Source organism: Phyllostomus discolor, chromosome 10 (genome assembly GCF_004126475.2).
Source record: "Phyllostomus discolor isolate MPI-MPIP mPhyDis1 chromosome 10, mPhyDis1.pri.v3, whole genome shotgun sequence".
In the NCBI taxonomy this organism is placed as follows: domain Eukaryota; kingdom Metazoa; phylum Chordata; class Mammalia; order Chiroptera; family Phyllostomidae; genus Phyllostomus; species Phyllostomus discolor.
The window spans coordinates 44,998,496-45,012,555 of record NC_040912.2 but is presented as its reverse complement, the minus strand read 5'-3'; the positions used below and the strand labels follow the sequence as shown (position 1 = coordinate 45,012,555).

At 35.8% G+C, this 14,060-nt stretch overlaps 1 protein-coding gene across 1 annotated transcript in view; it reads left to right on the top strand.

The window, feature by feature from the left end:
* Positions 1 to 14,060, top strand: part of FBXL13 (F-box and leucine rich repeat protein 13) — a 268,523-nt gene that overhangs the window by 25,732 nt on the left and 228,731 nt on the right. The window contains exons 4-7 of the mRNA XM_028526008.2: positions 6,486 to 6,553; positions 7,340 to 7,494; positions 11,514 to 11,623; positions 13,234 to 13,401. Of these exons, the coding sequence (XP_028381809.2) occupies positions 6,486 to 6,553; positions 7,340 to 7,494; positions 11,514 to 11,623; positions 13,234 to 13,401 (501 nt within the window). The remainder of the gene's footprint in view (positions 1 to 6,485; positions 6,554 to 7,339; positions 7,495 to 11,513; positions 11,624 to 13,233; positions 13,402 to 14,060) is intronic.

Below are 14,060 nucleotides of genomic sequence, written 5' to 3'. Positions count from 1 at the left end.
CACTTCTGAATTAAAGGTGTGGTTTCTTTTTACTGTTGTTATTATGTATTACTAGTAACTATTATAGCTTATGAAAAATAAAAGTTCAGACTTGGGAGGGATTTAAATTAGACTATGCTTTTAACACGTATTTCTAAACCCTGTCTAAGTCTGTTCAGGGCGCTATATTGAAAATACGGTACAATGGGTGGTTATGAACAACAGAAATTTATTTTCCAGGGTTCTGGAGGCTTGGAGGTCCAGGATCAAGGCACCGGAAAATTTGGTGTCTGGTGAGAGGCTGCTTCCTGGTTCATAAACTGCCATTTTCTTGCTATAACCTCAGGTGGCAGGAGGGGTGAGGGAGCTCTCGGGCCTCTTTTATAGGGGTTCTAAGGCCACTCATGCCCTGATCACATCCCACCCAAAGTCCCCACCTCCAAACACATCACACTGAGGATTAGATTTCAACCTGTGAATTTTGGGGGACACAAACATTCAGTTTATAACACACCTTATACCCTTTGCAAGCATTATTTTAAAATGATAGTATATGGGATATTAATGAAGCTCATGAATAAAGTCATGATGTTTTAAAATATGGTGAGATATCTGAAGACAACTGAAGATATAATTTCTTGTTTCAAGGGTTAACTGAGCAAAAAAAGGAATTGCCCACCAGAAGAAAAGTTATTACAATATGCTAAAATCCCAAAATTATAATATGAAGTTGATGATGTACATTTTTAAAATTCTGGAATGTAAAGCTCTTTTTTTAACTAAACTATAGTTGACATACGATATATTAGTTTCAGGTGCACAACACAGTGATTTGACAATTTTATACCATGATCATCATGAGAAGCCCAGCGTCCTTCAACATACAAAGTTACTGCTTTTTTATACAAAGTCATTGTGATTTTATTGACTGTCTTTCCTCTGCTGTACTTTACATCCCTGTAACTTATTTATAACTGTAAGTTTGTACCTCTAAATCCCCTTCACCTTTTTGCTGATCTCCCCACCACTCTGGCAACTATCAGTGTTTCTGCGTCTATGAGTCTATTTGTTTTGTTTGTTCATTTTTTCAGTTTTTTAAATTCCCCATATAAGTGAAATGATATAGCATTTGTCTTTCTCTGTCTTATTTCACTTAACTTAATACCCTCTAGGTCTCTCCATGTTGTGGCAAATGGCAAGATTTTGTTTTTTCATGCTTGAGTAATATTCCAGTGTGTGTGTGCACGCATGCACACACATCCACTTCTTTACCCACACACCTACTGATGGACACCTCAGTTGCTTTCCTATCATGGCTATTGTAAATAATGCTGCAGCGAACATAGGGGTGCATATATTTTTTTGAATTAGTGTTTTATTTTCTTCAGATAGGTGCCCAGAATGGAATTTGTGGATCCTTCTTTGTCTCTTGTTGTAACCTTTGTTTTAAAGTCTATTGTTGGCGGTGCATCTCTTCACATCACACCCCTCTCCTTTCATGGAGAGAGAATAAGAACTTTACTCTCTAAAAAATCAAGTCTATTTTGTCTTATATAGGTATTGGTATCCCAGCTTTTTAAAAATTTCCATTTCATGAAATATGTTTTTCCATTCCTTTACTTTCCATCTGTGTGTCTTTTGATCTGAAGTAAGTCTAATATAGGCAGCGTATGTAAGGGTCTTGTGTTTAATCCATTCATTCATCCTGTGTCTTTTGAGTGGAGCACATGGTCCATTTACATTCAAAGTAATTATTAATAGGTATGTACTTATTCCTTCTTAATTATTTTTTCATATTAGATTTATAAGTGGTTGGTCTACTACCTTTACTATATGTTTGCCTTTACTAGTGAGATATTTTTCTTTTATGTATTTTCTTATTTCTAATTTTGGCCTTTTCCACCTAAAGAATTCCCTTTAATGTTTCTTGTAATGCTGGTTTAGTGGTGATGAAAGATTTACATTTACTTTTCAAGTCTTACCAGATTTCTAATATTATACTAGATACTTCAAATATTATAGAAGTAAATTTTTTCCTATAGGTATTATTTAAGTATATCCATTTTATCATATATAATAAATATAAAGTTAAAAATTAATTAACAAATTACTATTGTTAATTACTATTGTCATTAAAAACCATAAATTCAGTACTATAAGTTAGCATTTATGATTTCGAATTGTATTTTATTATATTTTCATTTACTTCAAATTTTCCCCAGGTTTCACTAGCCTGGGATACAAGTAGGACAGTATTGATAGTAACATTCCAAATTTCACTTCCTCTAGCCCCTACCTTCATGATACAGGAGATTGAGTTCCCCTTAAAATTCCAATCATTTGTTTCTGGGAATCCCAAAGCTGTTTCATGTGAATTCAAGAAATCCTCTTTAGTGTCTCTGTCCCAAACTATGAAGCCATCCAAGGGTGGAGCCTTGGCACTGCTGATCCAGAATTCCCAAGAGCTTCACCGAATGGTACTTCAAGATTCTTCAAATACAAATCCTTAAGAGGCCAAAATGGTGCTCCTTTCTCTGGACTCTTTGCTCTACTCAAACCTTACCCAGTGATCACTGCAGATATCCAAGTCAAACTTGCACTTCAACACTAAAGCCCAATTTGTTTACCAGCCAAAATAGTACCACTATGTAGCAAGAACTTAAAACTTTCACCTGGGCTGGTGTGGCTCAGTGGACTGAATACTGGCCTGCAAACCAAAGGGTCGCTGGTTTGATTCCTAGTCAGGGCACATGCCCAGGTTGTGGGCTAGATCCCCAGTAAGAGGTGTGCAAGAGGCAACCACTCATTGATGTTTCTTGCCCTTCCTTTCTCCTTCCCTTTCCCTCTCTCTAAAAATAAATAAATAAAATCTTTAAAAAAATAAGAACTTAAACCTTTCCATTCATTTTGCCACCAGCTTTGAAAGGAAATGCTTCCTGATAAAATTTTAATTTGAGGGATTGTATTTCAAAATTTGTCATAATGTATGACTTTTGCAATAGTTTTACCACATTATCTCAACATTTTTAAATTGAAAGTCACACAAAATGTGATGGCTCTGTGCTGTGTGTGCTTTACACGAGTTGGGTAATGCCTTTCCTTACTGGTGTTGAACAAAGAGTGCCCTGTGCCTCATGGGAGCAGTCCTTCTGGATTTTGTCTGCAGCATCATCTTTCTTAAGGCTCAGAGCCCCAACCCACTGGGCTAAGACAGATGCCATGTGCCCTCCTGCCCCCTCCCATTCTAGCATTGTTTCAAATGATAAAAGAAACCTCCTTCTTCTTGTCAAAACAAACTCAAAACAAAAATATTTAAATAGAACCTTTACTTTAAAAATGCATTAGAGATGCTCAGGTAACAGAATTCATCAAATTTAGGCTTGAACCAACCTTTACTTGCTCCTAATATTCATTAAATGCTGAAAAATTCAGAATAGTGAAGAAAAAAGGTGGAAAATTCTTCACATAAACTCAGTTGTTAATGCAAATATGTGACCCTTGTTTAGATCTAGTTTGAACATAACTGTATGAGGCATTTGGGGGAAAGCATTCCAGAGATTTAGATATGGTGAGGGTATTAGATGGTATAGATATTAAACAATTACTATTAAGTATCTAAAGTGGGAAAATGGAATTGTAGTTGTGAAGAAAATGTGTGTAGAGATAGATAGTAAATATCTTTAGGGATAAGATGTCATGATATATAAATATGTGTATTTTATATACTTCAAAATAGAAAAAGCAAGTTCGGGAGAATGTTGACAATGTTAAATGTAGACTATGGGTGTTAGATATTCATTCTACTTCTCTGTAATTTTGAAATTTAAAAGAATACTTTTTAAGCCCAAATCATATTATATTTCATTTCTTTTTATCTTTCTTCTAGCTATTAAAAAGTTTTGCTTGAAACTAGGACATTAAATTGAATGTGTTTTCACTGAATAGTATTGTATCCTACTGGAACTCAGCTTAATACAGAGGGCCTTCCAATTTCTCTGTCACCAGTGTACATGGGGGATAAGACATAGTGTTAGTCATAATAGTGATTCATCATAGTGGTAATCCCTAGACAGGGTGGAAGTGAGGGACCCGTAAGGAAGTTGGGGCAGTGAGCATGAGTAGTTTAAAAAGTTTCATAGGTGATTCTAATCAACCTCTGGAGAGGGGACCACAGGTCTAAAAGAAAAGAGGAATGTCAAAGTCTAACTAAATGTTGGAAAATTCTTTTACAACTAATTTATTACTTTGACATTGTTCCTCTTTAACTTTAGAAACTACCTCCAATGGCTGAATTTTCTCTTTAATTTTCAGATTTGAAACTAGTATTATAATATAATTGGACTCTCAGAAGTCATATGGTGATGAGCCTTTCACTCCTTACCCCTCTCTTCAGTTACAACTAGCAGGTGCCTGTGTGCTGCAGCCCTTGCGGGAAATTAGTGTAAACAGTTTGTGAGGGCCTGGAAATAGGGATTTCACTCTGAGGTCCTCTCTACCAACACCAAGTTGTTTTTTACCCAGCACCTTCCCCACAAAGTTGTCTGAATCCTTTACACTCCATTTGTAGTGGCCACATGGCAGAGAAATGGCCCTCAGCTAGGCAGTTGTCTAATTCAATCCACCCATACATATTTGTTGAGCCTCTACTCTGTGCTATTCAGTGCCAGCTAGAATAAAAAGGTCAGAGAATATTTTCCAATCACAAGCAGTTAACCAATATACAATGGCTATGAAGAGTAGAAAGCATGTTGCTGGAACGTCAGTGTGGAAACTTCGAGCATTGGGAGTAAAAACATGTTACCCAGTGTACCAGCACATGACTGGTAGGCAGACTGGCCAGAGGCGATACCAAGCTGCCTTGGGCTGATACATGCCCAACCCCAAGCTGTGGACAGGGCATCACTGGCCTGGAGCACTTGTTGCAGGTCACTGGTCCCAGGGAGATGCTCTCTTAAAGCACTTTTTCCAGTGAAGAAAACAAGAGGATGCCGACAATGAGGAAAAATCATGGTTATTTTAATTTTGTTAGTATTTTTTTTAACTGGGTGAATAATACATGTGAAATTAAAACAAGAATTTAGGGAAAGAAGTATTAAAAGAAGGGAATATTATAATTACAAACTCAACAATAGGCTAGAAATGATACTTTTATGCTGATTTAGAGCTGATCATTAGAAAAGTCAAGTTCAAGTGGCTGAATTATAATTTCCTTTTCAAAGTCATTATTACCATAATATTTTGAATTACTCATTTGACAGTACAATATATTCATATTTTATGAACTGTGTCATTTATTGTAGATATTTATATAGCACTTTTCAGGTTACATCTTCTAAAAAGAAGTTAGGCTTAAGAAATTGAGGGACCAACAGCAGAGCTGAAAAATAGAAATATAGGTGAGATTGCCTTTGCCTCTGCCACCTCATTACTGTTTTGGTTTTGTATTCCCTTCTATGATATCCACAATATTCTTGCTTTACTTATCTGGATTCCTCTCCCCACCTCACCCCCAAAAGCAGAATTTAGCATAATTTAGTGAAGAATGACTTTAGTGATGTATGTCTGTCCTCCCTCACCACAAGAATAGTGTGCATATAATCCCCATCAAAAGTGAAGGTTTCCAAATGTCATTACTGAATTTCATATTCCGGGGGCCCAAGGCCTTTGTTGTATGCATGAAATAAATTATTGATTACTAATTTAACAAAGATTTACAGCAATGTGCAAAAGTGAAAAAGTGTTGACTTAGAAAAGTAGAATTCAGAATTCAGGGCAGTTGGAATGTATTTGAACCAAACATCTCTATAACAAATAGATGCAACCATATGTTGGTGTATTTGTATGGTAAAGAGGGTGGCAATAACATAAGACAAAAATATACATCATTAGTACTTTACAGAAGCCATGTACATATAATAAATGTGTTAATATATTAAAGAATGGATAGGAGGTATGGACGATTTCAGCAGTCCTTAGCTGTTCTCGCATATTAATGTATGTTATTATGAATAGTTGCAAGTGGTAAATTTGCATCTTTTTTGGCATACTCCTCAGTTTAGATTTTTAATTTATGTTTTTTATTTCTTCTTGGTAACAGAGGGATTTCTATATGTTTTATTTTAAAGAAAAATCTCATTTTATACTCTTGAGAATGCAAAATCATTCAATTTAATAGTGACACCGTGGCCAGCAGGCCCACAACTCTACAATCCTATCAACACAGCCGCTGATAGTAACGCCATAGCACTTACCTTAAGATGATTTAAAGTAAGTGCAGTATAGTGGGAAAATCTCAAGCTGTGCTTTTAACTGTTAGAAAATAGTTAATAGGCATACACAATGAAATTCCAAACTATGTAAAAGATATATAGTTCTTCCTGTCTGTTCCTGTCTCCTTACTCAGGTTATGCTCCCCAGACACAACCACTGGTCTCATTTTCCTGTGTGCCTCCCAGGGGTGGCCTGCACCCTGCATTTATTCCTGTTTGTTATTTTATTCATTTTAGATGACTCCAGAATTGATGATAAAAGCATGTACTTTTTATACAGGACATTTAGTAAAGACCCACTTTTGGTAAGAATGTGATTTTTATATACTATTTCTTCCTCTTTGTGTTCTTATTCTTGGTAGTCTCCATATGAAGAAAAGCTCACTCTTGGTCACTTATGCTGATTTTATCTATTTAATCATGTCTCCACCATTTTTATTACTTATTTTTATAATTAATTGGCTCTTACTTACTTAAAATACATTATTTATTCAAGGTATCACTTTGTCTTTTTTAAAAAATAAAACTTCAAAATGGAAAATATAGGTCCATAATTCTTTTATATGAAAGCTTTGGAGCCAGACATGTTTTGGAATTTAGATTCATTTTCAAAAATAATTTTATGAAGGTCATCTCTGTAAATACTATGTATGTTATATAACATCTTTAGTGGTGTCTGGGCCAGCACATTGGGACCAAACATATTTGAATGTATTAGTATTTCTACAGTGAGATACATATTCTTATGAAATAAAATGGAGAAAGTCTATGAACAGCCATGTGTCAGATGCAAAGAGATTTTGATGCAAAATTAATCTAGGTCATGTCTGTCTTGCCTCTACATAAGTTATGAAAAGAAAAATTTTGGATTTAAGAGTTTTCTGGGCTTCAGAAGTATAGAAAAGTGTAGTGCAAGCTCACAGGACGTGCAAACACTGGCTAAATAAAGCAGTAAAAATAATATAACTATTATTTTCTATGCTATGGTTTTTGAGGAGGTAAAGGAGGTATTACTTTTTCTCTTTCTCAATTTATTTAATAATGTATTGCCATAACATTAAAATATTATTTTCTCTATGTTCTGGCTGTAGCAGTTGGAAAGACCTAACAATACCTCACACAAATGAAGATGAAATTATGGTTGAAAAAAAGGAAAGAGCAATGAAATATAACAATTTCAGACTTCAGAAATATGTATTTCATCACTGGCACACTTATGTGAAAGCTCAAAAGGAACAACTTAAAGGTAAATCCTTAAACAGTAGCAATTATTTTCTGTATTCCTATATTCAAAGGATAAAAGCAAACATACAAACAAACAAACAAACAAAACTTAACAATTAATCCCGGGCTGGTGTGGCTCATTGGATTGAGTGCCAGCCTGTGAACCAAAGGTTCGCTGGTTCAATTCCCAGTCAGGGCAAAGCCTGGGTTGCGGGCCAGGTCCCCAGTAAGGGACGTGAGAGGCAACCACATATTGATGTTTTTCTCCCTCTCTTTCTCCTTTCTCCCCCGCCTAAAAATATAAATAAAATATAAATAAATAAAATATATAAATAAATAAATATTTTAAAAAACTTAACAGTTAAGCATAGTTTATACTAGAAAGTTTATTAGGTTTATATAGAGAGAATTGTCATGAAATATAAAGCCACTAATTAAAATATTTTTTAAGTATTTTGATTGAATATGCTATTACAGTTTTCCCAATTTTTCCCCCTTTATCCCCCCTCCACCCTGCCCCCCCAACCCTCCAGCATTCCCCCTGCCTTAGTTCATGTCAATGGGTTGTACGTATAAGTTCTTTGAGTCCTCTGTTTCCTATACCATTTTTTAATCTCGCCCCATCTATTTTGTGCTCACTAATTATGCTTCTTCCCTGCACATTTTCCCCCCATTCCTCCCTTCCCTCTCCCTACTGAACTCCCCCTGTGTGATGTCCATTTGTCTGATTCTGTTCCTGTTCTGGTTTTTGCTTAGTTTTGTTTTCATTGTTTTTCTTTCTTTTAGGTTCATTTGTTAATAGTTGTGAGTTTGTTGTCATTTTATTGTTCATATTTTTTATCTTCTTTTTCTTAGATAAGTCCCTTTAACATTTCATATAATAAGGGCTTGGTGATAATGAACTCCTTTAACTTGACCTTATCTGGGAAGCACTTTATCTGCCCTTCCATTCTGAATAAAAGCTTTGCTGGGTACAGTAATCATGGATGTAGGTCCTTGCACTTCATGCCTTTGAATACTTCCCTTCTTTCCTGTAAGGTGTCTTTTGAGAAATCAGCTGATAGCCTTATGGGAACTCCCTTGTAGGTAACTGTCTCCTTTTCTCTTGATGCTTTTAGGATTTTCTCTTTGTCTTTAATCTTGGGTAACTTAATAATGATGTGTCTTGGTGTGTTCCTCTTTGGATTCAACTTCTCTGGGACTCTCTGGGCTTCCTGGACTTCCTGGAAGTTGATTTTCTTTGCCAGATTGGGAAAGTTTTCCTTCATTATTTATTCAAATAAGTTTTCAATTTCTTGCTGTTGTTGTTCTTCTTGTGGGACCCCTATAATTTGGATATTGGGATGTTTCAGGTTGTCCCAGAGAATCCTCAGTCGTTCTTCAGTTTTTTGGATTCTTATTTCTTCATTCTGATCAAGTTGGATGTTTATTTTTTCCTTTTGTTCCAAATCATTGCTCTGAATCCTGGTTTCCTTTTTGTCACTGTTGGTTCCCTGAATATTTTGATTTATTTCATTTTGGGTATCTTTCATTTTCCAACCAAACTTAGTCAGTTCTGTGAGCATTTTGATTACCAGAGCTTTAAATTCTCATCAGATAGGTTGGCAATCTCCTCATTGCTTAGTTCTGAGGCTTTGCTGTGTTCTTTCATTTGGGCCCTATTTCTTTGTCTTGGCACACCTGATAAGTTGTGAGGGGTGGGGCCTTAGATTCACTCTGGCAGGGCAACCCTCCTTGCTGCGTTGGGGGGCTGCCTGTGGAAGAGGAGCCAGAGAGGGAATGATGCAGATTGCCTGCTTGTTTCTAGCACACTTTCCAACAGACTCTCATGTCAGACTGGAAGTATCTCTCACCATGGCAACCACAGCCATAGCCCATAGTCAGCTCTGAGTCTGTTTTCTCCTTAAGTCAGTCCCTCCCAAGCAGCTTCATGGATCTCAGCTGTCAGCCCTGACTCTCAGCCGCCTGGCAGTGTTTTTCTGAGTCAGTCTGCGTGGTCTGCTTTACCAGTCTGGTTGTTCTGGTTGATTTTTTCTTTAATTCCTTGGTTGTTGGAGTTCCATGCAGTTTGATTTTCTGGTGCTTTTGGTTGTTTATTGATTTTAGATTGTTGTTATCCTCCTTTTGGTTGTGCAAGGAAGCAAAGGGTTTCTACCTACACCTCCATCTTGGCTGGAACTTCCACTAATTAAAATATTTAGTGAGATTTGTCTCAAAGGTTATTTAGGAATGGAAAACAAGTATATTTAAAATAAAATTCTGTATGTATTTTTGTGACCTACACACAAATATAAATAGGGATCTACTATGAGCTTTTTTTAACATAATAGTTGGTATATCATAGATAGGTACCAAAATTGCCTATTTTTTGTAGAGAGCTCTGTATTCTTTTTTTTAGATTATAGCATTTTTCAAATGCTTTTTAAAAAGATTTTATTTATTTATTTTTAGAGAGGGAAGGGAGGGAGATAGAGAGAGAGAAACATCAATGTGCGGTTGCTGGGGGTCATGGCCTGCAACCCAGGCATGTACCCTGGCTGGGAATAGAACCTGCGACACTGGTTTGCAGCCCGCGCTCAATCCACTGAGCTACGCCAGCCAGGCTGTATTCTTTATAGATACTTCATTTAATGGATAACATGAAGAAACTTAAAGAATGATAATTTTCCTTTTACTTAAACGCTTGATAGTCATAAGGTATGGAGAGTGTGTGTATATGATCGTAAGTGCAGGGATAGAGAACTTTAGGCTTTCACGTAGATTTTATCCAGTTCACCAGATATTGATATGATTATGGCTGCTGCAAATCACAAAATCATTTCCTCTTGATCAGCTGCTGTCAGAAAGGATTTAACATAAGGGGAATGGGCTCTATTTCTGATAGGAAGCAATTGCTGCCTCAAAGAAGCCACTGCCTTCTGTGAGTGGTGTCCCTAGGCCTGCCTCCATCATCCTCCTTCCTGGCCCCTGCGTTTGAGCTTTGGGCCGTGTATTTAATCAGAGGACACTTACCTAAGTCAGAATATTACTTCATAATTGTATTTCTATGAGTAAATTTGGAAGTCCTGGTTTTACAAAGAACAGAATTGTTTAGGGAAAAAAAAAAAAAAAAAAAAAGATCTGTCCATAAAGTATCCAGCCACGCCCTTTGAAAAATAGAGGCTTTTACTGAAGAAGATACAAGATACAAGAAACATTGTACATAGGACAATGACACCTCAGTTTCCTTCAAAGTAGGCATCTTGGGACCTCACACAGTTCTCCCAACTGCCATCAGCTGCCCCATCATGTTTTCCTGAATCTTATGGATGGTCTGAAATCTCTTCACTTTCAAAGGTGATTTTAGCCTTGGGAAAAGTCAGATGTCAAGAGATGAAGTCTGTGCTGTAGTGGGGCCGAGTCGCCTGGGTGATCTGACGTTTCACCAAAAACTCTGCACGAGACATGATGCATAAGTGGGTGCATTGTTGTGATGAAGTTGTGAATCACCAGTTGCCATAGCTGTGGACTTTTGAGTCATCTGAATAGTTTCCGAGGAGGAATGCTCAAACTTAATGCAAAATCTGACACGGATTTGTTGCTCTGCTTGCTCAGTCATTTTGAATGTGATGGCCACACAGTACACATGTTCACTCAACAGCACCTGCTGTCCCCACTGACTAGTACAGTGAAGTCATCATCATTCACACATGCACATTCCAACCCATTCTCCTTGACTGCAAGGTTATATCCATGTTGCACAAATGATTCTCATTATTAACAATGATTGGACTTTTTGTGGACAGACCTAAGTTTATACATCTCTCAACAATTATTATATCTACTACATCTTAATTTCTAAGGGAAATGGTGATGTTTACAGGCTAATAAAATCTCAGTGGTACTTTCTACTCTTGTAAAAAGTAATTAATTTCAGAAGTAATTAAATTGAACAAAAACTATTAGATACAACATTTGGTTTATATTATAAACATGATAGTATATTAAACTTTTTTTGGAAACAGCTTGAACTTTATACAGTAACCTAATAATTTTTTTCAGATATACTTTTGCGGATACAAGAGATATTCCACTATAACAAGCTAATAAGTATCCTTACTAAATGGAGGGATAAAGCAAGACATAAATACCAAAAGAGAGAAGATGAGCTGGTATGGTATATTGGAAACTTTTTTTTAGAAACAAAATTTTGCCATTATATTGATGTTTCCTCAGATAATAATGCTATGTGTGGAAAATACTAAAATTCTGACTATTATGTGCTTTAGATTGGGTGTTTGTTCTTTTAACTTAATTTAAATTTCACTTCAGCTACCCAGAAGATTTCCTAATAAATTCTGTTGTTTCTTTTCAACTATGAGCATCAGTGAAAAATCTTTTAACATTTTGTCTCAATTTCTTATAAAGATACTGAGGATTTTTAATGAAAGTATTTAGATGGAGGTAGATATTTAAAATGGAAGAGAAACTATCTGATATGATTATAATAGGGGAATAAATAATAAAGATGGAATAAATTTATTTTTTCTAGAGATTAAATTGCTATTTATTTTTTAAACAGTCAATTTAATAAATTATAATCTTAATGTTAAGTTATTTTTAAAATTATTAAATTACTAAGCTTAAAGGATCATTTTTAACTGGAACACCCTCTAGGAATTACAGCAATTAAAACGGAGGACCAGAAATGTAGGAGGAACTACATTTTCAGTGTTGCCAGTTAAGTAGTTACACTTTGGGTACTAATGTTTTAAGTGTGCTCACTCATTGTTTTCCACCACTCTGTGTACCCTAGAGTTTTGACTCCAGCCCTACATGTCTGATCGTTGATTGTCCTATGGGGAAATAGGTAACACCTGACCAGTCTGCCCCTTGCACACCTCCCTTAAACTGAACAGCCCTGTGAGCAGGCAGCATGGTTCTCTTAAGCAGCTCCATACACTGGGCATAATGTTTTGCACATAGTAAATATATATGAATGTATGTATAAAAATGCATGTTGCATATAAAATAATAGCATTATCCTTAATGTGCATGTATATGATTATATTGTCAATTGGGTACTTAGAGAAAACATTTTCTTCTAGCTATGTGATTTTTGGTCACACAATCATTCTGCAGGCACATAGGTTGAGTGAGGATGGTGGTATGCGCCAGGAGGAGACTCACGGAACATTTCTGCATGCCAGTTTTCCAAAGCATGCTCTTCCTTAGGCTCTAATATGTGTATGTATAGTAAAATAAAATTGTGTGTGTGTATGTGTGTGTGTGAATGAGTGAAACACTTATTTCACCTTGAGGCTTCTTCCTTTATTATGCAGCTTTCAAGACTTTATGAAAAACTAAAATTGGGACTTTCTGTAATGATAAATCAGGGAAATCCCCAAATTCCTTCTTTCTGACTCTCCTTTTGATTTCTCTGCTAACTACTTCCCTTTCATGACCCAAGTGCTGGTTCTGTTGTTACCAGAATCTTGGCATGGTGGGCTTCAGCTTTCTTGTTTGTAAGAGAGGAGGCTGGGCCACATTTTCAAGGTGGCTGCCTGTGCCAATGTCGTATGACAACTAAAGGAAATGATCTGTAATGCTTTGGTGGTTCAGAGAATATTAAACATGCTCTGGATAATGATAATTCATGTACTGATGATAATAATAATGTTTAACATAGACTATCATTGTGTCGAGCATTGTGCTTTATATATAGCATCTCATTTAAGTCTAATAACAATTCCATGGAATTTGTCAATTATTTTGCTGGCAGTTGTCACAACATGAAATTCAATTGAAAAAATGGAGAAATGAGATGAAATACCAAAGAGCTGGTAAAGAACAAGTCATTCCTCCTGAACATAGCCTATCTGAAGACTCTTTTGTAGGCGAGATTCCTAAATGTGACATTTCACTATTACCTGAAAGAGCAGTATTACAGGTTCGTATGAATTTGTCTTAACTAGTTATTTTCACAATGTTTGTTTAAAGACTGGTTTTATAAACCTTACATGAGTAATGGAAGCTATATCTTAAGGAAATATATTTTTTACAATTATCCGTGGGTTCATTTTTTTGAGGCAATCCATTTGGATGACTATTAGATAAATATAACAATCAAAATGAAAAAATTAAAGCTATAGGAAATAAGATGACAAGTATGTTCTTTCTTCATCCTTCAAACATATATTATCATTAAGGTGAAACAGATTTTAGATACCCAATGCTTGCCTTTTAATCTCTAATTTCTAATTCTTTAATCTTAAAGTTATGCCTCCACTCTGGAATGTGCATGGGACTTGTCTTATTTCAACTTTCTGTTAGTTAAAATATTTGCACATATAATTTCTCTTCCTTTGATTGTGAATTCATAAGAGCAAGAATCATCTATCTATATCTTCCAATTCATTGAAGTGGTCTCTGAAAAATGAGACTTAATTCCAAATACTGGTTATATTCTGTCATATTTTGGTGGATAAGTGATTTCCACTGGCTGGGACTACTTGATAAATGGTAGAAGAGTTGTAAAGTGGCACCTTGCTTATTCTGGTTGATGGCAGCTTTACATTATAAAATCCCATGTATTAAATTCACCCTTCT